Genomic DNA, 22055 nt, shown 5'->3' on the forward strand with positions numbered 1-22055 from the left:
TTCACAGCAAAAAAGTGACTGATATTTTACTATAAATTTTCAAAGCTGCAATTTGTCTAATCAATCACATTTCCCCTGTTGTTTGGAAATCAAGATTGTAATAAGGTTCTACAAAGAATCACCAAGGTTAGTTTCCTTTGTGTCTTTGAATAACTTCAGCTGCTGTTTGAAAGTCTTCACTTACATGGTTGAAGGATGTGTATGTTTTTGAATAAAGTTCAGTTTTGCAAGGTTCATCAATTTCAATTACCAGCGGACAAAACATTGGCCTGTTGTCCCTGTCTTCATCATCAGTGACATTTCCTTCTACACCATAATTATTAAGATACAACATTGAGACATCTGGCCCAGGATCTTGCATCTGTCCAGCCAACCACAGCCGAAGTGGACTAGACCTCGTGGTCCGAATGCGATGGCGAGACCAGGCATTTTGCCATATTTTCAATTTCTCGTTGATCTTAGGTAAATATATGAAGTGAAGTGCAGCAAGATGAACGTCACTTAAAGGGTCAAGGATTTGGTTGTCTTCCATGAAGTAAAACAGGTCATAATAAAAACCCAAAAGTCCTTCATACACATCCCTCCATAAACGTTCTATGCGTTGGTTATTTGTGCTTTTTCCTGTAATCATGCTACCTCGGTTACCCCCTCTGTATTCAATCCTAAAATCAGCTATGCCAACATTCTCTAAAGCCTTGTCACTTCGAACCCTACTTGGTATACCAAACTGATGAACAGCATCTAAAAAGCATCATCTGAGAATAGTAGCAGCCGAATTGTTACTAGTGCACTCCAGCATTACGGGCAACCGGCTAAATCCGTCTATTCCACCTACAATAACAAAATTCCAACGAATTAGCTTGTGATTGGTATCAACCTGCCATAACTCATTAGGACCCTTCACATTGTACACTCTTCTTGGAGACGTCCTTTTGTTCGTTCTTGGACACCTAATCCATGTACTCTGTGTAAGCTATCTCTCAGCCGCATTCGTTGAACCTTAACCCCGTTTTCATACAATAGCTGTTTCAGGAGTACCTCACCGCAACGTGGAAATTATTTCGTTGTTTCATGCACTTGGTGATCAAGTTCCTCGTCAGATATGTTGGAAAACTGTAATTTGCTTAGCCCGTAAAGTCTCATTCGGCGGTAAATCAAAAATTAAACGAGACTTACCTTAAGTCGATGTTTGATTGGGATTCTGCCGAGTCATCAGTAGCACAAGAAGTCACGTGAGAAAGCACCAGCCGCTCAAGTGGTCAGTCTTTAAAGCCTTGAGTGTGCTAATCAGGTGAATAGTAGCACAAGAAGTGTGGGCGGGTATAAATACCTCTACAGGGTATGGGCGTGACTTCTTGTGCTACTGATGACTCGGCAGAATCCCAATCAAACATCGACTTAAGGTAAGTCTCGTTTAATTTTTGATTCTGCCTCGTCATCATACGCACTACGAAGTCACGTGAGATTTCAAAGCAACTGATAGCACACGCTATAATCAGAAGAAGCTCTTTAATACCAATTTAACTTAAGCTGAGTACCCTGTTAGTAAACAAGGAACCTTGTTCAATCTCCCTATCATAAAACCGAGCGAAAGTGGCTGCTGAACTCCACCCAGCAGTTTGCATTATCTCAGCAAGGGAGGCATTGTTGACCTTAGCCTTGGAGGTTGCAGCTGAGCGGGTACTATGAGGCTTGTAAACATTAATACTTATGCCAGCCTTCAACATCATTTGCTGGATCCAGCGTCTTATTGTGTCTCTGCTGGCTCTCTTATGTGGTTTCTGATGAGTTATGAGCAAATGAGATTCACTGCCACGTAGTGACTTAGTCTTATCAAGGTATACTGAACAAGCATTGACTACACAAAGGTTGCGGTCATGTGGGTACGCATATAACTTAACAACTAATTCAGAGGTTGACCTGCCAAGTTTGCTTTGTTTTAAATTACTATCAAGCAGAAACGTATAAGCAGTCTCCTCTTGTACCATGTTCAGAGTGTCTAAAAAGTACAATGACTGCCCTCTCTGGGCTGTGGTTAAAGCAACTAACATCACGAGTTTCAATGTCAAGTCCTTAAGACAGAGTTCTTGGGAGTTGCCCATAGTGCCAATGTACTGGAGTACCAAGTTGACATCCCAAGTTTTTCCATAACGAGGAAGAGGGGGCCTACTTTGGAAGACGCCCTTCATGAACCTCTTGACATCAGGGTGCCCACCAAAGGTATGGTGAACTGAGTCAGGACTGTCTAAAATAGCAGACAGGGCACATCTTGCAGAGTTTATACTGCTGTAGCTCAATCCTTCATCATAAAGGGTTGTCAAAAATTCCACAGCCAAACCTATAGTAGGGCAAATAGGATCCGCTTGCCTTTTAGTGCAGAAGAAAAGCCATTTCCTGATGTGGGCATCATACTGTTTCTGGGATGACTGGCGCCAGGATTGCAAGACAATGTTGGTTGCTCTTTCAGAAAAGCCTCTGTTTTCGTAGAGTCTCCGCATAAATGACATGCTAACAGATTCAGCTTTTTCCTCAGTGGATGAAGTTTCTGGCACCCTGGTAGTGTTAGGAGTGTTGCCCTGGGTGTGATGATCAGTGGAGGAGCCACAAGTAGTCGCATCAGTTTGGGATACCAGCTTTGGCATGTCCAGAAGGGCACCACCAGTATTCCCTCTGCTTTGTTTGCTTGAATTTTTTCCAGACATTTCCCAATCAGACTAAATGGAGGGAAAGCATAAAAGAAGAAAGTATTCCAGTTGGCAGAGAATGCATCAACAAACAGTGCATCTGGATCAGGCCTCCAGGAGGCATAGACTGTACATTGTTTATTTAAGCGAGATGCAAACAAATCAATGCTTGGCTGACCAAGTCGCTTGGTTATTGACTGGTATATTTTTGACTCTAACTTCCATTCAGTATGGTCATTAAAGTGCCTAGATTCTCTATCTGCTTCAGTGTTTTCACATCCTGGCAGATGTGAGGCACTTAACCAAATGTTATGCTCAACACAATAATCCCATATGTGTTTTGTGACTGAGTTGCAGTCGGGGGACTTTGAGCCACCCATATTGTTGATATAACAAACTGCCGTGGTATTATCACATTGAACCCGAATGTGCAAATTAGCACATTCTCCACATAAAGCCTTTAACGTTAAGAGTACAGCCAATAATTCTAGATAGTTAATGTGATGGGGTGCTTCCTGTTGGTTCCACCTCCCCCCTGTTCTCTGGTCTCCCCTCACACCTCCCCAGCCATGGGTAGAGGCATCAGTTTGAATGAGGAGTTCTGGTTCACCATGAGAAATAAGTTTGTTTGAGGTATCCACATTAGTTATCCACCAATTGAGTTCTTCCCTAGAACTGGGGGAGAGGGTCATTGAAGACCCAAAGTTGCCTTTGTTTTCTCTCAAGGCATTAGATTTATCTCTTTCAAGACTGCGATAGTGTAAAGGGCCAAGTTCTACCCCTGGCAAACTTGACACTAGCAGCCCAATGACCTCTGCCACTTGTTGGACTGTGCAGTTCTCTTTGTTAACTAGGTTGAGACAGGCATTTTTCAGTTTCTCCTTTCGGCTGTCAGTAAGCTGCACAGTCATTGTGATTGAGTTAAGTACAAATCCCAGGCATGTCAAGACCTGAGATGGTACAAGCACTGATTTTTCTTCGTGAATAGGAAACCCAAGTTCCCTGAGCAACATAACAGTTTCTAGTACATTTTCGTAACATTCCCCGTATGAAGCTCCTTGAAGGTAGCAATCATCTATGTACAAGGAAGACAAATAACCTTTTTGCCTGAGTACATTAAACACTGGTTTTAACAGTTTTGTAAAAATTCTAGGGGCGGATGCCAACCCATTTGGTAGGCAGGTATATTGATACAATTTGTCCCGCCACATGAATTTCAAGTATTTTTGATGTTCTATGGCAATTGGCACTGTATAGTATGCATCTCTTATATCAACAGATGCCATAAAACATCCTTGGGTCATTAGATCTGTCACTGTCTTGAGTGAGTCCATTTTGAAGTGCCGGTAAACAATGAACTGGTTTAACTCCTTTAAATTTAGGATCATCCTGTAGTCCACTCCATTCTTTTTGAGTCTAAGGAAAATGGATGATACAAATTCTCCCTGAGAGTGAGTAGACTCCATAATTACACCTTTATTAAGGAGTTTAACAATTTCAGAATCTATAATAGCAGATTCGGTATCATTGAATTTGATGACCTTATAACCCAGTTCCTGTACTGGGGATACATCATCTACGAACTCTAAATGACAGTGCTCAACCCAATCTAAAACTTCTGGGTCGTCAGTTATATCTCTCCATGCTGGGACAAATTGTTGCAATCTACCAGCTCGAAAATAACTTGTGCTATAGCTTACCTCATTTAAGGGGTTTTCTGGCCCTATTTGTTTGGCCTCCTCCCCTCGTCCTTTTTGTTGTAAGGGGGGCCGGGCCTTTTCCAGTTTAAATGTTTATTGATCTGAGTGCCTGGACCACGCGAGGAGTACTTGTAGCCAAATCCTTTGGACTTTGCGTGTTTGTAACCTCTGTATCCATTGCTTTTGTGGCCTTCCACTTTGGGGTTAAGCTTTTTGCTGACCTTGGTCGCTTCCGCGAGATCTTTCAGTTGTTTAGACAAATCGGCATCATTGCCAAACAAGAAGTCTGTGAATGGGACCGAGCTGGAGCACAAATGCTTGTAGTCTTCGTTTAGCTCGGGCTTGATGTTCTCCCGGCGCCGCATGTTTAACTCGAAATTAGCGGCACCTATCAGAGCAATGGCATCAGTGGCCGCTCTTATTAAATCAGGGGCATCCAAGGCATCTTTGGGAATTTTATCCCGTGCCTGCACAAGTTTCTCAGCCATAGAAACTACAGGAATGAGCCCTTTGACAAGGTTGGATTGCACTCGTTGCAACTTGATATCAGCAGACCTCGTGTCGGGTTTAAGTTTATCCCAAATGAGATGGTTGACCTTCGTGCTGGTGAGACATTCACAGTTTTCTGGCGTATTATAGCGATTCTGTGTCGCCGTCAGAACTTCGTCCGTAAGCTTTTCTCTCATTAAGCCATGGACAATTTTGGCGATCTGCTCATTTATAGCAGGAGCCTTCTTTTGATCAAGTTTGAGATCGTTCGCAATGCCTGACAGTAGGCCAATTTCCCCATCAGGAACATCACGCTGAGATTCAGAGCTCTGATTTATCAGAGTGTTAATGCTCTGCTCAGTTGTTTGAGAGCTTGTAGGCTTTTTAGCCCCACTATTTGACGCTGCGGACCCAGATTGCTGGTTTTTGTCCGACTGCTGTGTGGATCGTTGGTCCATGTAGGCGGCTATTTCTAGCTGTTCTTCAGTTTCAGCATTTTCCTCTAAAGAACCTTCCTCGATTGCGAGGTGGTCAATGGTGTCCTTCATCTGACCGAGGGATTCAGTCATGGTAAACTTCAGTGAAGTGATGGAAGAAACTAGCAGCTCGCTCATGGAACTGATGGCCGCGACGATGGCCGACTCGCTGTTGCTTGGCGCAGCGCCATTTTCAGCAAGTTGAGATTCTGTCATTTTCGGCTCTATTGACGATTTGTTTTGCTTCCAGTTTGGTACGTAGACACCTTCTAATGTACCTCACGGCTAAATTTAGAAAATTTTCCGAATTAACTGTTCTAACACCGCGCCCGTTTTTTGTGCTGACCGACTCGAGCAAGGCGGGAAGTGCACTGACCACTTGAGCGGCTGGTGCTTTCTCACGTGACTTCGTAGTGCGTATGATGACGAGGCAGAATCGTACTTTCAGATACTGACATCATATTAGCAATTTCTGAGATAGGGAAGTCTTCTTCCAAATAACATTCAAGCACTGACTTTGGAATATCGAAAGCAGGAGGTCCGAGAGCACTTGGAAATTTCATTGGTTGTTCCGCACCAAACGTTACACAGGCTATTTTTAAAGTCATTATGTCGCACCGATTTTGTAGGCCAAGTTCCTTGAGTTCATGCAGGGACAGTTTACAAACAATGTCAGGCGATATTTTTTCTTCTTCGAACCGATCTATCAAACCGTCCATTTTCAATTTTCTCAACACCGAAGAAATAGTCACCATGGTCGCCATTTTGTGATTGGTGTATATACGTCATGTTCGCTGACCGCAGATATCGCCAATTCGCGTCCCAGAGCCGCACGCTGACTACGAGATGAATCGAAACGGTGGGCTCTGGAGACCAGTCTTACGAATACGATGTGAGCATGTGCTTTGGAGTAGTTTAGATGACCAGATATACTGGCTCAGCGAACACCATGTTGCAAATGCACCGATTATAATGCTGTATGAACCGAATCGCTGAGCAACGAGTAGCAAGTTGTTTGCACCGAGTAGCAAGATGTTCGCACCAAACCAGAAGCTAAACTGACCACAAATCAGGTGCAAACTGACTACGTAAAAAGCACAGAGCATGGCAAACTATTCACCGAATATAAAGAAAGCTGCACCGCTAAAATTGATCCAAGCACCGAGTATAAAGCGGTTAGCAGTGATTATAATGGCTTTCACACCAGGTATAATGTGGAAATTACCGAGTACCTATATATAAAGAAGCGATTACACATTAAACACACAATAAACGTGGGAAAGCGGTAGAGCTTACAGAATTGTGGAGTCAAAAGAAATATCATGGTTCCCTGTCTTATTTCTCTCTCTGAAAATGAGGTTTTGCTTCGCTTAGTTTCCATGATGCACCTATCACGCCTATTAGAATTTTCTGCAAGGAAATGTTTTGTTTGTGATAACACATCGGGGAGAGGCCAATTTGGAATGATTGTGAGATGTTTATTGTCCTTTATAGTGTCACGGAAAGAACTGAAAAAAGTACATCTCAGGCTCTGCGGTATTAAATACGTATGACGCACGATCCTTCGAAGTAGATGGCGCTTGTTAGCTCAATTGGTATAGCGCTGCACTAGTATCGCAGAGGTCAGTGGTTCGAATCCCGTACAGGCCTGAATTTTTTTTTTCAGGTCTGATTTTCGCTATTGCATAAATAGTGCTATCTACTGCGAAGGATCGTGTATCATACGTGTTGTTGGTAATGTTGTTTTTAAATCTTTTAAATGTAGGATTCTCTCGTTCCCATCTCGCGCACTTTTAGGATTCTCTTTCTTTGGATTGTCTCGTTAGTATAAAGAGCCACTTTTAGAATTAATCTTTCATTCAATTGTTACCGCGTACTATGTACTCCGCGTACTTCTATGATATTCTTTTATTGGATTGTAATCAGTTAGTAGCTCGTGAACTTTTGGGATTCTCATGCATTCATTCTATTGAAATGTTGGTCTTCTGTGATGCTCTAGCGATACTCTGGAATAACAGCCGGCTGCTTGGTAGAGTATGAGAAAGAACAGACTTTGATAAATTGAATTAAGGAAGTGTATCGATAAAAATTATTTATTCATTTCCCAGCTCATACGCAAATGCAAAAGAAGAGTTTAAGAGTGTAATTAGTAAATAAAAAAAGAATTATATATAGAATAGTTGGACGATGTTTGAATCAGCGCACACACTCGATACTGTTGTCTTTCGATCTTGCAGTCTTTGTCTTGGTACAGTCTAATAATGTTATTACCGAATTTAAAGTTAAGTTCTAACAATCGAAATAAATTTCACCAGTTGAAATTCTACAAATGACCGTTCTTTCGCTGAAAAAAAAAAAACTCCGGAAAATATTAAAACGCTTCTTATGCTTACAAACTTTAAAAACTTTCCGTACAGATTATCAGATCGCAACCGCGTTAGTAGGCCAAATCTTGCCACAAAAATCGAGTTTTCTCCGTCTTAAGTAAAAGAGGTACATGGGAAGCTCTGAATACGGCAACACCGCAAACAAAATAGAAAAAAACACCGCACCACCGCAAGAAATATTATAAACACACCGCCACCGCGATATAAAAGAAAAACCAACAGGATTTACTTGGTCTGGTCTCACTCATCTTTACCACGCGCTGGTCTTTGACTGGCCCATTGCGCGTACGGTAGAGCTCCATATATAGGTCAAGTAAAATATAAACGAACACAGAGCCTGGAGACAATCAACCAATGATCAAAGATTAAGTCGGATTATCAAAAGGTTTAAAGAATACATTGCAACACCGTCGCTTTTGAAGTTACAAAAATCATACACTCTAAGGTTTGAATCACCTTAGCACCGCAACGCAAGTTGTTCTTCACAGCCATACCGTATTAAAAAAAAAGGGTCAACAAGTAACACCGCAAACCTCAATGTCCCCCCTCCAGTAGTAGTCTACGATTTGAGCTTTCATCTAGCATATCGCTATTTCTCGTTTGCTTTTTTTAAAAATTTCTTCTTAATTTCTCTGTGTCATTGCTTTCATTCAGCGACAAATTAAATAGAGCCTTCGCTCTTCTGGCTGGCAGTTCATTCAGTTTCCGGCGCTGACCAATTGACTCTCCTTTTACATGACCCGATAGGGGGAGGATGACAGTTATTGAAAAAGAGTTGTGGGTGTCTAAATATGCGTAGGCAGTCATGGAAAATAGTTGCAAATAAATCGTCAATACATGTGCTCCCACTTTTTAGTCTCAGGAAGCATTTATGGCCGCACGAAATAAGATAATGACAATACACAGTTTATTGTATCAATTTTCTTTTTATTATTCAACTGACCTGATTCGAGTTACAATGAATTCAGGGCATTGACTGTAAGTAATGAAAATGCTTCCATCTTACAAAGAGTTATTTAACCTTCATAGGGTTAACGTGAGCCGCAGCATGTTCTTCCAGCTTGACCATAAAACCTTTTTCCTTATGGCCAAGGTCGGTCCTCACAATGTGATGTTCTATAACATGATTGGGGGGCAATGTGACCGGCTTCTCTGGTCTGTGAAAAAAAAGAAAATAATTAAAAGAAAGAAAAAAAAAAGGGCAAAGAAACAAAAAAAACCAAAATAACAATTAAAAACAACTACGAAAAAATAGACAACACTTGCTTTATGAACAACTCTAATGAAACTTTGCCTTTAATTTACTCAGTATTTAGTAACTTTATAGCAATTTAATTTAGTAATTTACTCAACAATTCTTTTGATCATTCAATGGTTACTTTGTCCATCGCCCTTACTTGTAGAGTTCACTCATTCGATACCGAATATTTTTTTTTTAAAGATGAATTGTTACTCTGCCTTACTGTTGAGGCCCTCCTCATCCCTGGGTTCTCTTTAACTTCTTTAATTTTGGGACTCACAAAACTGAAGGGAGCCATATATGCAAAAAGGACGTTTCACAATCGTCCGAGCCGACGCAGACAAAAAAATCTTACTTGTAAGTAGAGTGAAACTGGCATCTGTGGTAACCACCACCTTCGAGCAGAACAAACTGAGTCACATCACCTCTCAACAGCTCTTTAGACACAGTCATTTTTTCGAAGGACTTATCCCAGCCAGTTGACTTCTTTTTCATTATGGGTCCATCAGCGGGAAAGTTTACGCCATGATAGATGGAATTGTGGATGAAGCAATTTCCTTCCAGACTGCAAAATTGAGAAAACTCTGGGGTATCAGTTAAAAATAAAGGTTAAATATTCTTGCAGCTGCGTCAAATAATAATACTGCAATGTGCATACCCTATAGAGCAATGCTTAAAAGCCTAGTCATAAATTTAGTCATTTTCCAGTTTTAGCCCTCTTACTCACAAATGCCGTCTTACATGATGAGGCCAAAACTCCTCTCAAACTGAAGTAGGTTACAATATTTTTTATGTGGTTTTTCCCAACCTGTGTGTCGACAAAATGAGTTTTTGGGAGAGAATCACAACTAAATTGCATCTTCAAAACGGCCACTCCCTGCTCTATGTCAAAAATATTCTTGAAGAATTCGTTTCTTTTAAAAATGTTCTCTAACTGCCATGCAAGAAATTACATTTATATCGAACGTTCAACTGGCTGTGGCAACTCCTCCATCCTCAAATATGAATGACCTTTCATATGACATTCCATCTGGATAGGACTGCTTGAAATAGTCAGTCATGCCTGGAGGATACTTAGTGAAGCATCTGTTTCCATATTGAAACGCTGTCGACAGTATGTCAAAGGAGAATGGAAGGAGCTTTCCCTTTGGCTTGATGATGCATAATTCGCTCATCTGTGTCCCCCTAAACATGAAAAGATGAAAAGTGTCTTGGAAATTGTTTTCAGAAACGGCTCATGTATAACTGGAAATGCACGAGAGTTCAGTAGAGGGAACCAAATATTTATTATCACAATTTGAACTCAATAAGACAATACTGCACAACCTTTCATGTAAGAGATTAAAGTATGGTAAATGGGTTTAGTTGTGACTGAGCTTCTCGCCTGATTCTGGAAGTTGATGAAGAAGTCGATGTCATGGACCATAGGTAATTTGCAAACTCGAATAGAAACAAGGTCATGGTTTATGACTGAAAATCTTCTTATTAATCTTTGGGCAGAATCCTCCTTCTCTATCCCCCGATGTCCTCTTGTTTGTAATGCATGGTAATGAAATAATCTAAGATGTTCTGTTTTTTAATTAAGAGACACTTACTCGTAAGGGTTTCCAATTCCTTCACCTTCGATCGTGAATTCATGGCCATTGACACTGCCTTCCATATGATATTTCGTCCTCATTTCGTTTGTGATACCCTGAATAAGTAAAAGGAAAAAGGAAAAAAAAAAAATTTTAACTGACATTAATAATTCTGAGACCTTAGCTGATTTTCCAGCGGATTACATGTATTGTTACACATTATTTCAAGTAATGGTCATTTTTTTTTCTACAATTAAGATGCATTTTGAGCCCCTTGAGCCATATCAAATCATCACAACATTTGTGCGTGTTTCGGTATGAATTTGATTTTCTTACTCTTTGACCGTCTTTTAAAATTTAACCTTGAACGGTAAAAGTTTATAAAAACTCTAGACTGAATTTCTCTCCAAGGTGAGTTGGAAGCTCGAAGAAATGCAAAATGAATTAAAGGAGCCCATGACTGATACATGAAGTCAGGTTAACTAGTTAAGCTAAACAATAGGATCAATAGTTTTTCGTATGGCATGTTTCTGTCTGTGGTCTGTGGGGCATGCATCTGTTCCAATAACTTTTCCCTTTGCAATTGCGAATCCTAATTGAGAACATGTCAGAACATCCAGTCACCTACGAGGATCATTGCTTTATTTAATTTTCATCCACTGGTCAAATGAAATTCATTTCATTAAAGAATAAGGTCAGATTCCTTCACGGGAAAGGATAACCGTGGGGACTTCTAGTTAGTAGTAGCAGCACCCAACTGGTATCTAGGAGGCACAAGTTTAAATCCTGTCGAAACCTGAATTTTTCAAAGCCTATTTTCTATAATTGCTAAAATTGCAACTCACCTGCCAGGATCACTACTTTCCTTGATTTTAGTGTCAGGTCATAACGTTTGTAGAGCATGTTTTGGGTGTGGCAGAGCGGTTTGCGTTAAGACGATTTTATGTTATTCCTCGTTAGCAGGGTAAATTCAGGTGCAGCTGTCCTTGCTTAGTTAATTACTAGATTTCACTCACTTGCTTTGAATGAGACATGTTGAGGATAAATGGCTTGATTTTCAAAACTTGATTACGAGTTGAGATAATCTGTTGTAGTTCACTCCGTCGCCGACCAAGCTGAACTGACTGCAGTGTCAGGGTGGATTGATGTTAAAGCTAAATAGAACAAACAAACAATCATTGATGATGATGATCCCACGTGAACAATCATGTGATTTTTAATGATGAACCCACGTGAACTATCATGTTATTTTTAATGATAAGGATCCCACATGATATATCATGTGAAATTTAACAATTGGTTCATGCTTAACGCGCGTGCATTGTTGAGGTTTTCAAAGCTAAGAGCTCCAAAGCCAAATAGTCTAATGCATTTATCGTTTTTTCGAATGGAATCTCATTTAGGATACTTATTTATCATTTGGGTGCCAAAACGTCTGTCAATCGGAATGGAACAGAAAAAGAAATTTGAAAGATTTGAAACCTCGCGGCTAAGCTCTACGAGAACTTTGCAGCAAAGTAAAATTGCACGTGTCATCTTGTATAGACACGGCCGTCGTAATAGCTTTTAAGAAAGTAGATAGGATTTGCACGCACGTACTGCGTTGTGACGCGGCATAAACTTATTTCCTGCAGTGTTACTTTAAGATGAATGATTATGTAATCATGGAAGATAAACACACACTCTAACCTTTCGAGTGCATACTTCGATCTCTTACTTGATTTCGTAAAATTTGACTACTAATCAATATATTTAGAGGCACTTTCAAACCTTCTAAAATAAAAGTAATATTTCGATTCCTTGTCGTTGGATAGGAGACTGTAAGAAAGATGGAAAACTCGCTTATGGAAAAAAAAAATTTCTTTTTGTAATTAACTTGCCGTCTAAGTAATGTATTATTAAATTAATTACTGCTTTTCTTCTGGCAAAGATAAAAAAGAAGAAAAAAGCACTTTCAAAGATGGTACACAGACATAACTGATAACCGATTCAAACAATTTGGTTTTATCGACTGATTCGATTATGTGAATTGGTCACTTTAGTGTATGTAATTCTAAAGATGGCGTTTTGAGCGTCAAGGTGAATGACGAAGGGCTTACGCTCCAAAAGTCAGCTTTAGAATCTCTGTTCGACGATCTACTAACTATGGTTGGATGAAAATTCCCAAAATCATTCGCGTCCTTGTGGTTGGACGTGAGACTGTTCGGTTCTAGCCTTTGCAATTAGTTGGTTAGTGACCCGTTCCGTCGATCAGAGGCTTGTTTTTGGAATGATCATTTGTGTTAACTGATAACATAACCTGCGTGAACTGTATGTTTTTCGGAATTTCAAAATTTTGCGTCTATTCTTCAAAATTTTGCGTCTATTCCACTACTATGGCATTAATTAAATGTCAACACACATGGTTAAAGTGGCTTGATGGTAACGCCGATTTTGTCAGAATTTTTTCCTTTGACTTTAGTAAGGCCTTCGACTCTGTATCACACAATTCCCTCTGTAGTAAATTAAAGCAAGTTAACATTAATCCATATATTATTAATTGGCTTATTAGTTTTTTAAATCATAGAAAGCAGAGAGTTGTTGTTGATGGTCATAGTACTGAATATGTTTCTATAAATAGGGGTGTTCCTCAAGGTACAGTCCTGGGGCCGGTCTTCTTTTCTATTTTTATTAATGATATCAAAGCTGTTAATACTAATAAGAATCTTCTAGTTAAATTTGCTGATGATATAACTATTAGTTTACCAATCGAGGCAAATGTAGGCTTAGATGAATCCGAAACGGAAATCCTATCCTTTATTGAACGGTCCGAGAAGAACTGCATGAAAGTCAACTTGACGAAAACATGGGAACTTCTTTTACGAGGAAAGACTTCCAAGACGCCTCCTGAACCACTCGAGATCATAGAGAGGAAAGAAGAACTGAAACTATTGGGTGTTACCTTTGAGCAAGTGCCAGTTAATTGGGACACTCATATTGATTATCTACTTAGTAAGGTTAGCAGTAGGTTGTATATTTTGAGAATATGTAAATATTATGGCTACCCTATTGAGAATTTGGACTTACTTTTTCAAAGTTTGATTCTTTCAGTTTTTACATATGCTATTGAGGTCTGGGGGTGTGCTTTATATAGTAAATATTTAAGTAGAATTGATAAGCTCTTTGCCAGGTGTTATAAGCTGGGTTACTGCTTAAAGCAACACAGTATCTTGGATATCCGTTGTAATACAGATAAGAAATTATGGCAAAGGATCTCTTCCACCAACACTGCGTTGCGATCTCTTACCTCCCCAGAGAACACGGCAGTTGAGAACTAGGTCGCATAATTATATTTTGCCTAAGGTCCAGACAAGCCGTTTTAAATCAGTTTTTATTAATAGATGTCTTTTCAATAGTAATTAATACCTTTTCTTTTTCCTTATTCATTTTATTCATGTTATTCATGTTAATTGTAGCACGTCTGTTTGCACAATAATTCTTAATAAAGACCTTTATTATTATTATTCATCAGTTGATTTCAAGTTTGTGTTACGCTGGATAGTTAAAAAAAAAACGATTATCTGCAAATTCAGTGATAGTTACTAGAACTTGATACGTTTGGCATAATGATTTTTGCCACGTGCAATTAAGACCGTGACTTCAGATTACAGCAACAGTCTCTATGTTGTAAAAATGAGACGATGGAAAGGAGAATTTAAAAGAAGCATACTTTATGTAATCATTGTTGGTACCTAGAGATTAAGCTAACCATGAGGCTTTTGAACTAGTTTCTTTAAATTATTATTATTATTATTATTTTACTGTGATTTTTCAATCAGCATTAAAAAAAAAAAAAGACTCAAAAAGATTATTTCAACAAATGATGAATACTCTAGAGAAAGGGACAAGATCATAGCACTCACGCAATACGTTTACCTACAAAACACGTTTACTTAATAATCTGGAACTGTTTAACCCGAACTGAAATAATGTCAGATAATTAAATTTTTCTTTTGTAAACGTCCTCAAAACTATTTAATAACTTATCCATACCCTAGGAGGGCTCCAAAATGATTCGATTGCTTACTTATTTTCCTGTGTGTGGCAACAATTGTCATTCTCCTAGGGCGGTCCAGTGTAGTAGTGGCGGCTAAATATAGAGAACCCCTCCGGCCACTTGACCGGGCTTCGTAAGGATCAGTTTTTGCCTTTTGTGTCATTTGCATTGTTGGTCGGCTTTTTCCCGACGGTGGGCGGTAGGGGGGTGTGGCTTAGACCAACTAGCAATGATTATCAACACAATCGAGTGTCTGCGTATTCTTCTTCTCTGTAAATTCTATCCTCCCTTATTGCTCACAGGTGAAACGATAACACGGTAAACTCAGAAAAAAAAACTTAGAACCTCGAGAATGGCGACTCAGAAACTCAAAACTAACACAAAAATTTAAAATCGTGATGACTTGCTTAATTGTCACAATGTTTTCGTTCCGCCCAAACTATTCCTGAGGATTACATAAGCAAACGTGTTATGTAAGTAAATGTATTACGTAAGTAAAATGGCTTTGTACTTTTCGCGGGAATAGTCATTATTTATTCATCTAAAGTATGCTTTAATTCCTTTTTTTCGCTATATGTTGAATGAAAAATGCAAAACCTCGCTTACTGTGTAACAGCATCAAACTACTTTGGCTGGCCTCGCTTTACGCGTCAATCAAAGTTCGTTGTTTTCATTTTTGTAGCTTACTACTTCTAAAAGAGGCGTAAGCTACTACGCCGTCCAGTTGAGTGAGTGAGGGGAATAACAGAATCCGAACCCACAACGAACTCTGACGATTTTGATCAGATATTTCCCGATCTTAACTCCTTTTTGTATCTACCGACTCCTGTCCCCTCTACTAACTCTGCTCCTGTGAAGTCGTAGATACTACGCTATCCAGAGTGTAAGTCCGTTATGTATGTCTGTAACAATAGACACCTTCTAGAATGCTTGGAATTCAGTTCGGTCTTCTCCTATATCGTCTGATTTTCGTACTTCCCGTCGGCGATCGTGATTGCAGTTTTTTTGGCTCCTGCAGGTTTTGTGTCGCATTCCTGCGATTATTTGCTCCGCAAATGAAATATTAGCCCCCCAAAGGAGTTTTTCTATTGCATTGCGGCGATTATTTGTCCTGTGATTGATATTTTACTGAAAAATTGAGATGAAAGATAAAAATCGTTAAATATTTTTGCATGTGTGCAAATAGGCATGCGGATCAAACTTTAAAGTGAATTATGCAAATATGTTTGTGTGTGAAGAGATAACAAGTTTGTCATGGTTTCTATTAATAGGAAGCAAGACGAAAATGACCAAGAAATATTTCGGGACGACAGTTTCAAAACAGTTCTTGATTTTCTGTCATAAGCGAAAAAGGTACGAATTTCTTACGTGTACATAGCCCACGCGGTGAACTTCATCATGCTTAGATCGTTGTCTAGTTGAGTTCAGGGCAAGAAATTGCGTAGTTGAAAATTCTGAAAGTACCACGATTTGACAAAAAAATCTTCTATTAAACAGTACTTTTTGAACACGTTGTTACTTAAATGTAATATTTACTGGGCAATGGAATCGTCAAATTGTCGCAAGGCCCTGCTTGAAGTCCGAAAGTTCGGTTTCCGGTTTACGGCCACAGTTCGTGTCGCTTTGGAGAATTGTAGAGTCGTTGACTCAAGAGCTTATTCTGTCACCTTTACGAACTTGATATCCATTTTTTTCAAGACAGAGTATTAGATTGCTACCTTTTTTTTTTTAGTTCCAGAATGGGTCAGTACGCTAAGGTATATTCATGTATCGGTTGTAATTTAGCGGCAGTTACAGATCAAATGCATAGTAACATTGATAGACAACCTGTTTGCTCGGCTTTTCGACCAAAAATTCGACCTTTATGCAACAATTAACGTTTATATGTAAGCTTCGATTTAGGAGAACTTAAATTGCGCTTGTTTCCTTAAAAAAGAACATAAAGACTAATGATTGAACAACTTCTCTACTTTAACCTAGGTTGGATGTGGGTCAAAACTGAAAACATAAACAGGTGCTAAAAATGGTCACTCTTAAGATGGCGTTTTGAGTGTCAGGGTGAATGACAAAGGGCTTACGCTCCAAAACGGTTCAGCTTTAGAATCTCTGTTCGGTGAAAATTCACAAAATCATTAGCGTTCTTGTCGTTGGACGTGAGACTGTTTGGTTATAGCCTTTGCAATTAGTTGGTTCGGTGACCCGTTCCGTCGATCAGAGGCTTGTTTTTGGAATGATCATTTGTTTTTAATCAATTTGTTTTGATCGAACGGCTTTTATTCATATATAATTATATGCATTTGAATTTATCTGAAGCTGGCCCTTAAGGGCAACCCACAAAGATGAATTATTTTCGCGAAGAACTAGGCGCCAGAGTCAATTGAGAAGGGCTACTTCAATTTGGAACGGCCGAGCCGTGGAATTTGATACCAATATTTCCTGGCGATATTTACAAATACAAAGTTTAGATTTTTTTCACCAACTTGACTACAATAACTAGGCTATTCAACCTTGGTGGTTAACTACAACAGAGATCTTATTCAACATGTTTTAAGACCGGTGGTTTTCGAAGTAAATTCGAGCAACCTTGTCCAAAAGCTAAATCCATGATGTTTTGCGCTGGATTGCTAATCTGTGGGTGTTTATGAACTCTCGGAGATAAAACCTTGATAATTGTGCAGGCGGAAGAATTTTACCTTTCGGTAATATGAGGGTCTGAATTGGGAAGGGGGGTCCATCTGTCGATTGTCGGTTAGAATTTCGTTACGTTGTCAGTAGTCGATTATAATTTTCGATTTTTGTTCCTTGTCGGTAAATGTTGGTTTATGACTTCAAACTCAACTCAGTTATTCCTATTTGTTAGGTAATTCAGACAGTTTCTAGCATGCAGTGCAGGTGTCTCTTCAGGTCGAGTTAACATTAAATAGCTTGCGATCGTTTGTTCAACGTGCCATGTTCCATTTGGAGCTTGTGTGGACAATGCGGGGAAGTTAGTTTTTGCTCCTCTGTAAGGGGCATTTCATAGATCAGGCAATCAAATTAACTCTGGCACTTTCTCAAGATCTTAAAACCACGATGTGTCACTTGGGACTGTTCCATGTTGCTCTTTAAGGTGATTACCGTTTGAAGACGACCCTTTGTGTTCCTCAACGCGCTGCTAAAGGTGTCGGAACGTATACCCGACATAGTTTGTATCGCAAAAACCAGACTTGATAGCCAGAATAGCCAGAAGGAACCTATCTTTTCACATTGAACAATAAGGGAGGATAGGATTTAAAGATAAGACACGCGATTGTGTGGATAATCATTGCTAGTTGGTCTAAGCCACACCCCCCTATCACCCACCGCCGTGAAAAAGCCGGCTGACAAAAATTTAATGCGAAGATACAAAGCAAATAAACTGATCCTTACCAAGCCCGGTCAAGAGGCCGGAGGGGTTCTCTATATTTAGCCGCCGCTACTACACTGGACCGCTCTGGAAGAAAGACGTTTGTTGCCACAGACAGGTATATAAGTAAGCAATAAAAACATTTTGGAACCCTCCATGGGATAAGTTATTAAACAGTTTTGAGGAGGTTTGCAAAAGAACAAAATTGATTATCTAACTTTGTTTCAGGTCGGCTCAAACAGTTCCAGATGAATAAGTAAAAGTGTTTGGCTGGTAAACGTATTGCATGAGTGCTATGTTTTTGTCCCTTTCTCTAGATTACTCATTATTTATTGAAAGAATTTTTTTTGATTAATTTTTTTTTAAATGCTGATTAAAAAAACCATAGTAATATAATAATAATACTAATAATAGTAATAATAATAATAATAATAATAATTTAAAGAAACCAGTTCAAAAGCCTCATGGTTACCCTAATCTCTGGGCATCAACAATATTTACATAAAGTATGCTTCTTTAAAATTCTCCTTTCCATCGTCTCATTTTTACAACATAGAGACTGTTGATTGTTACTTACGAGTAAGTGTCTCTTAAAAAAAAAACATCTTAGATTATTTCATTACCGTGCATTACCAAACAAGTGAACATCAAGGGATGGAGAAGGAGGATTCCGCCCAAAGATTAATCAGAAGATTTTCAGTCATAAACCATGAGCTTGTTTCTATTCGAGTTTGCAAATTACCCATGGTCCATGACATCGACTTCTTCATCAACTTCCAGAATCAGGCGAGAGGCTCAGTCACAACTAAACTCATTTACCATACATTAATATCTGACATGAAAGGTTATGCAGTATTTGTCTTATTGAGTTCGAATTGTGATAATAAGTACATGGTTCGCTCTACTGAGTTCTCGTGCATTTCCAGTTATACATGAGCCGTTTCTGAAAACAATTTTTAACACACTTTTCGTGTTTTCATGTTTAGGAGAACACAAATGAGCGAATTAAGGATCATCAAGCCTAAGGAAAAACCCCTTCCATTCTCCTTTGACATACTGTCGACAGCGTTTCAATATTGAAACAGATGCTTCACTAAGTATTCTCCAGGGATGCCTGACTATTTCAAGCAATCCTATCCAGATAAAATGTCATATGAAAGGTCATTCATATTTGAGGATGGAGGAGTTGCCACAGCCAGTTCGAACGTTCGGTATAAATGTAATTTCTTGCATGGCAGCTAGAGAACATTTTCAAAAGAAATGAAATCCTGAAGAATATTTTTGACATGGAGCAGGGAGTAGCCATTTTGAAAATGCAATTTAGTTGTGATTCTCTCCCAAAAACTCATTTTGACGACACACATGTTGGGAAAAACCACATAAAAAGTATAGTGACCTCAAGATATGCAGACTACTTCATTTTGAAAGGATTTTTGGCGTCATCATGTAAGAAGACATTTGTGAGTAAGTGGGCTAAAACTGGAAAATGACTTAATTTATGACTAGGCTTTTAAGCATTGCTCTACAGGGTATACACATTGCAGTATTATTATTTGACGCAGCTGCAAGATTGATTTAACCTTTATTTTTAACTGATACCCCAAAGTTTTCTCAATTTTGCAGTCTGGAAGGAACTGCTTCATCCACAATTCCATCTATCATGGCGTAAACTTTCCTGCTGATGGACCCATAATGAAAAAGAAGTCAATTGGCTGGGATAAGTCGTTCGAAAAAATGACTGAGTCTAAAGATGTGTTGAGAGGTGATGTGACTCAGTTTGTTCTGCTCGAAGGTGGTGGTTACCACAGATGCCAGTTTCACTCCACTTACAAGTAAGATTTTCGTGCCTGCATCAGCTCCGACGATTGTGAAATGTCCTCTTTGAATATACGGCTCTCTTCTGTTTTGTGTTTCCAAAAATTAAAGAAGTTAAAGAGAACCCATGGATAAGGAGGGCCTCAACAGAACGGAAGAGTAATAATTCATCTTAGAAAAAAATATTCGGTATCGAATGAGTGAACTCCACAAGTAACAAAAAGTTAATTCATCCCCTCTTCGGCCTAAACGTTTTCTTTTCTACCTTTTTATTTACGCAATAATTCCAATGGCGATGGAAAAAATAACCACTGAATAATCAAAAGAATTGTTAAGTAAATTACTAAATTAAATTACTAATTAAATTGCTAAATACTGAGTACATTAAAGGAAAAGTTTTATTAAAGCTGTTCATAAAGCAAGTGTTGTCTATTTTTGTCGTAGTTGTTTCTAATCGTTCTTTCGGTTTTTTTTTTTGTTTCTTTGCCCTTTTTTGCTTTCTTTCTTTTAATTATTTTCTTTTTGCACAGACCAGAGAAGCCGGTCACACTGCCCCCGAATCATGTTATGGAACATCACCTTGTGAGGACCGACCTGGGCCATAAGGAAAAAGGTTTTACTGTCAAGCTGGAAGAACATGCTGCGGCTCACGTTAACCCTTTGAATATTAAATAACTCTTTGTAAGATGGAAGCATTTTTATTACTTACAATCAATGCCCTGAATTCATTGTAACTCGAATCAGGTCAATTGAATAATAAAAATGAAAATTGATATAATAAACTGTATTGTCCTTATCTCATTTCGTGCGGCCATAAATGCTCCCTGAGACTAAAAACTGAGAGCACATGTATTGCCGATTTATTTGCAACTATTTTCCATGACTGCCTCCGCATAGTTAGACACCCACAACTCTTTTTCAATAACTGTCATCCTCCCCCTATCGGGTCATGTAATAGGAGAGTCAATTAGTCAGCGCTGGAAACTGAATGAACTGCCAGCCAGAAATGCTAAGACTGTAATTAATTTATCGCTGAATGAAAGCAATGACACAGAGAAACTGAGAAGAAATTTTAAAAAAAGCAAACGAGAAATAGCGATATGCTAGATGAAGGCTCAAATCATATACTACTACTGGAGGGGGGACATTGAGGTTTGCGGTGTTCCTTATTGACCCTTTTTTTAATGCGGTATGGAGGTGAAGAACCGTCAGTTGCGGTGATCTCAAACCTTACAGCTGCAGTGTACGATGTTTGTAACTTCAAAGCGACGGTGTTCGGTAAAATAAACCATTTTCGGTGTTGCAAATTATTCTTTAAACCTTTCGATAGCCCGTGGTTAATTGTGGAACAAAGTAAGCAATACATCCGACTTAATCTTTGATAAACATTAGCTGATTGTCCCCAGGCTATGTACTCGTTTATATTTTACTTGAACTATCTATGGAGCTCTACCGTACGCGCTATCGGTCAGCCAAAGACCAGCGCGTGATAAAGATGAGCGAGACCAGACCAGGTAAATCCTTACGGATTTTTTATATACCGGTGTCGCTGCCATACGTCTCGGTAATATTTCTTGCGGTGGTGCGGTGTTTTTTCTATTTTTTTTTTGCGGTGTTGCGGTATTCAGAACTTCCCAAATGCCTATTTTACTTAAGACGGAGGAAACGTGATTTTTGTGGCCAGAGTTGGCTTACTACTGCGATGCGATCTGATAATCTGTACGGAAAGTTTTCAAATTTTTGTAAGCATAGGAAGGATTTTAATATTTTCCGGAGGTATCTTAGCGAAACAAAGGTCATTTGTAGAAATTCAACTGGTGAAATTTATTTGGATTGTGAGAAATTAACTTTCAATTCTGTAATAACATTATTAGACTGTACCAAGACAAAAGCGGCAAGATCGAATGACAGTAATATCGAGTGATGTGCGCTGATTCAATTACTGTCCAACTATTCTTTTTTTACTAATTGTACACTATTTTCGTTCCACCAAATTTGTCCTATTGCACCAGCCCGAATAAAAGCTTTCTTGGAGTCGTCGTTGAAATTTACAGAAATTTTTGTTTGTAAGTCCTTCATCAATCAATCAATCATCCATTGTTATCATTGCAACAAACGTGTTGTAACCTTTAAAAAGGACATTTTTGTGCATCCCCCCCAGGTACCTAACTGCATGCAAAATTCGAAGGGAGTTGAAAATGTTTATTTCCCAAGTTGTTTGATTCATTTCCTAAGTTGTTTGATTCTGACAGAGACTCGCTCTTAA

At 39.0% G+C, this 22055-nt stretch overlaps 5 protein-coding genes and 1 pseudogene across 5 annotated transcripts in view; 1 reads left to right on the plus strand and 5 right to left on the minus strand.

The window, feature by feature from the left end:
• The window catches only part of LOC148741234 (GFP-like fluorescent chromoprotein amFP486), a 164959-nt gene that overhangs the window by 15782 nt on the left and 127122 nt on the right, over positions 1 to 22055 (minus strand). The window lies entirely within an intron of this gene.
• Positions 1 to 22055, minus strand: part of LOC111344517 (GFP-like fluorescent chromoprotein amFP486) — a 124577-nt gene that overhangs the window by 15198 nt on the left and 87324 nt on the right. The window lies entirely within an intron of this gene.
• Positions 1491 to 2702, minus strand: LOC148741235 (uncharacterized). Its single transcript, XM_088737037.1, has one exon. The coding sequence runs from the start codon at positions 2700 to 2702 to the stop codon at positions 1521 to 1523; it is 1182 nt and encodes a 393-aa protein (XP_088593163.1). The 3' UTR covers positions 1491 to 1520.
• On the minus strand, positions 4408 to 5764 carry LOC148741236 (uncharacterized). The gene has a single exon (XM_088737040.1). It carries the CDS (start codon positions 5563 to 5565, stop codon positions 4408 to 4410), a length of 1158 nt encoding a protein of 385 aa, XP_088593166.1. The 5' UTR covers positions 5566 to 5764.
• LOC148741237 (GFP-like fluorescent chromoprotein amFP486) lies at positions 8643 to 11687 on the minus strand. The gene is made up of 5 exons (XM_088737147.1): positions 11570 to 11687; positions 10572 to 10669; positions 9950 to 10161; positions 9332 to 9560; positions 8643 to 8893 (listed from the first exon to the last, which is right to left on the minus strand). The coding sequence occupies exons 1-5, from the start codon at positions 11585 to 11587 to the stop codon at positions 8749 to 8751; spliced, it is 702 nt and encodes a 233-aa protein (XP_088593273.1). The 5' UTR covers positions 11588 to 11687; the 3' UTR covers positions 8643 to 8748.
• Positions 18878 to 20538, plus strand: LOC148741238 (GFP-like fluorescent chromoprotein amFP486; annotated as a pseudogene).

The sequence above is a fragment of the Stylophora pistillata genome, chromosome 1 (assembly GCF_964205215.1).
Source record: "Stylophora pistillata chromosome 1, jaStyPist1.2, whole genome shotgun sequence".
NCBI classification, from domain to species: domain Eukaryota; kingdom Metazoa; phylum Cnidaria; class Anthozoa; order Scleractinia; family Pocilloporidae; genus Stylophora; species Stylophora pistillata.

Bases quoted from the DNA above. Each gene is read 5' to 3' on its own strand.
- LOC148741235 (XM_088737037.1), bottom strand. From the start codon at position 2,702: ATGTCTGGAAAAAATTCAAGCAAACAAAGCAGAGGGAATACTGGTGGT.
- LOC148741236 (XM_088737040.1), bottom strand. From the start codon at position 5,565: ATGACAGAATCTCAACTTGCTGAAAATGGCGCTGCGCCAAGCAACAGC.
- LOC148741237 (XM_088737147.1), bottom strand. The intron at 10,162-10,571 runs GTAAGTGTCTCT...TTTCATGTTTAG, and splicing joins GGAATTGGAAACCCTTACGA to GGGGACACAGATGAGCGAAT. The intron at 9,561-9,949 runs GTTGAACGTTCG...CTGATACCCCAG, and splicing joins TGGAGGAGTTGCCACAGCCA to AGTTTTCTCAATTTTGCAGT.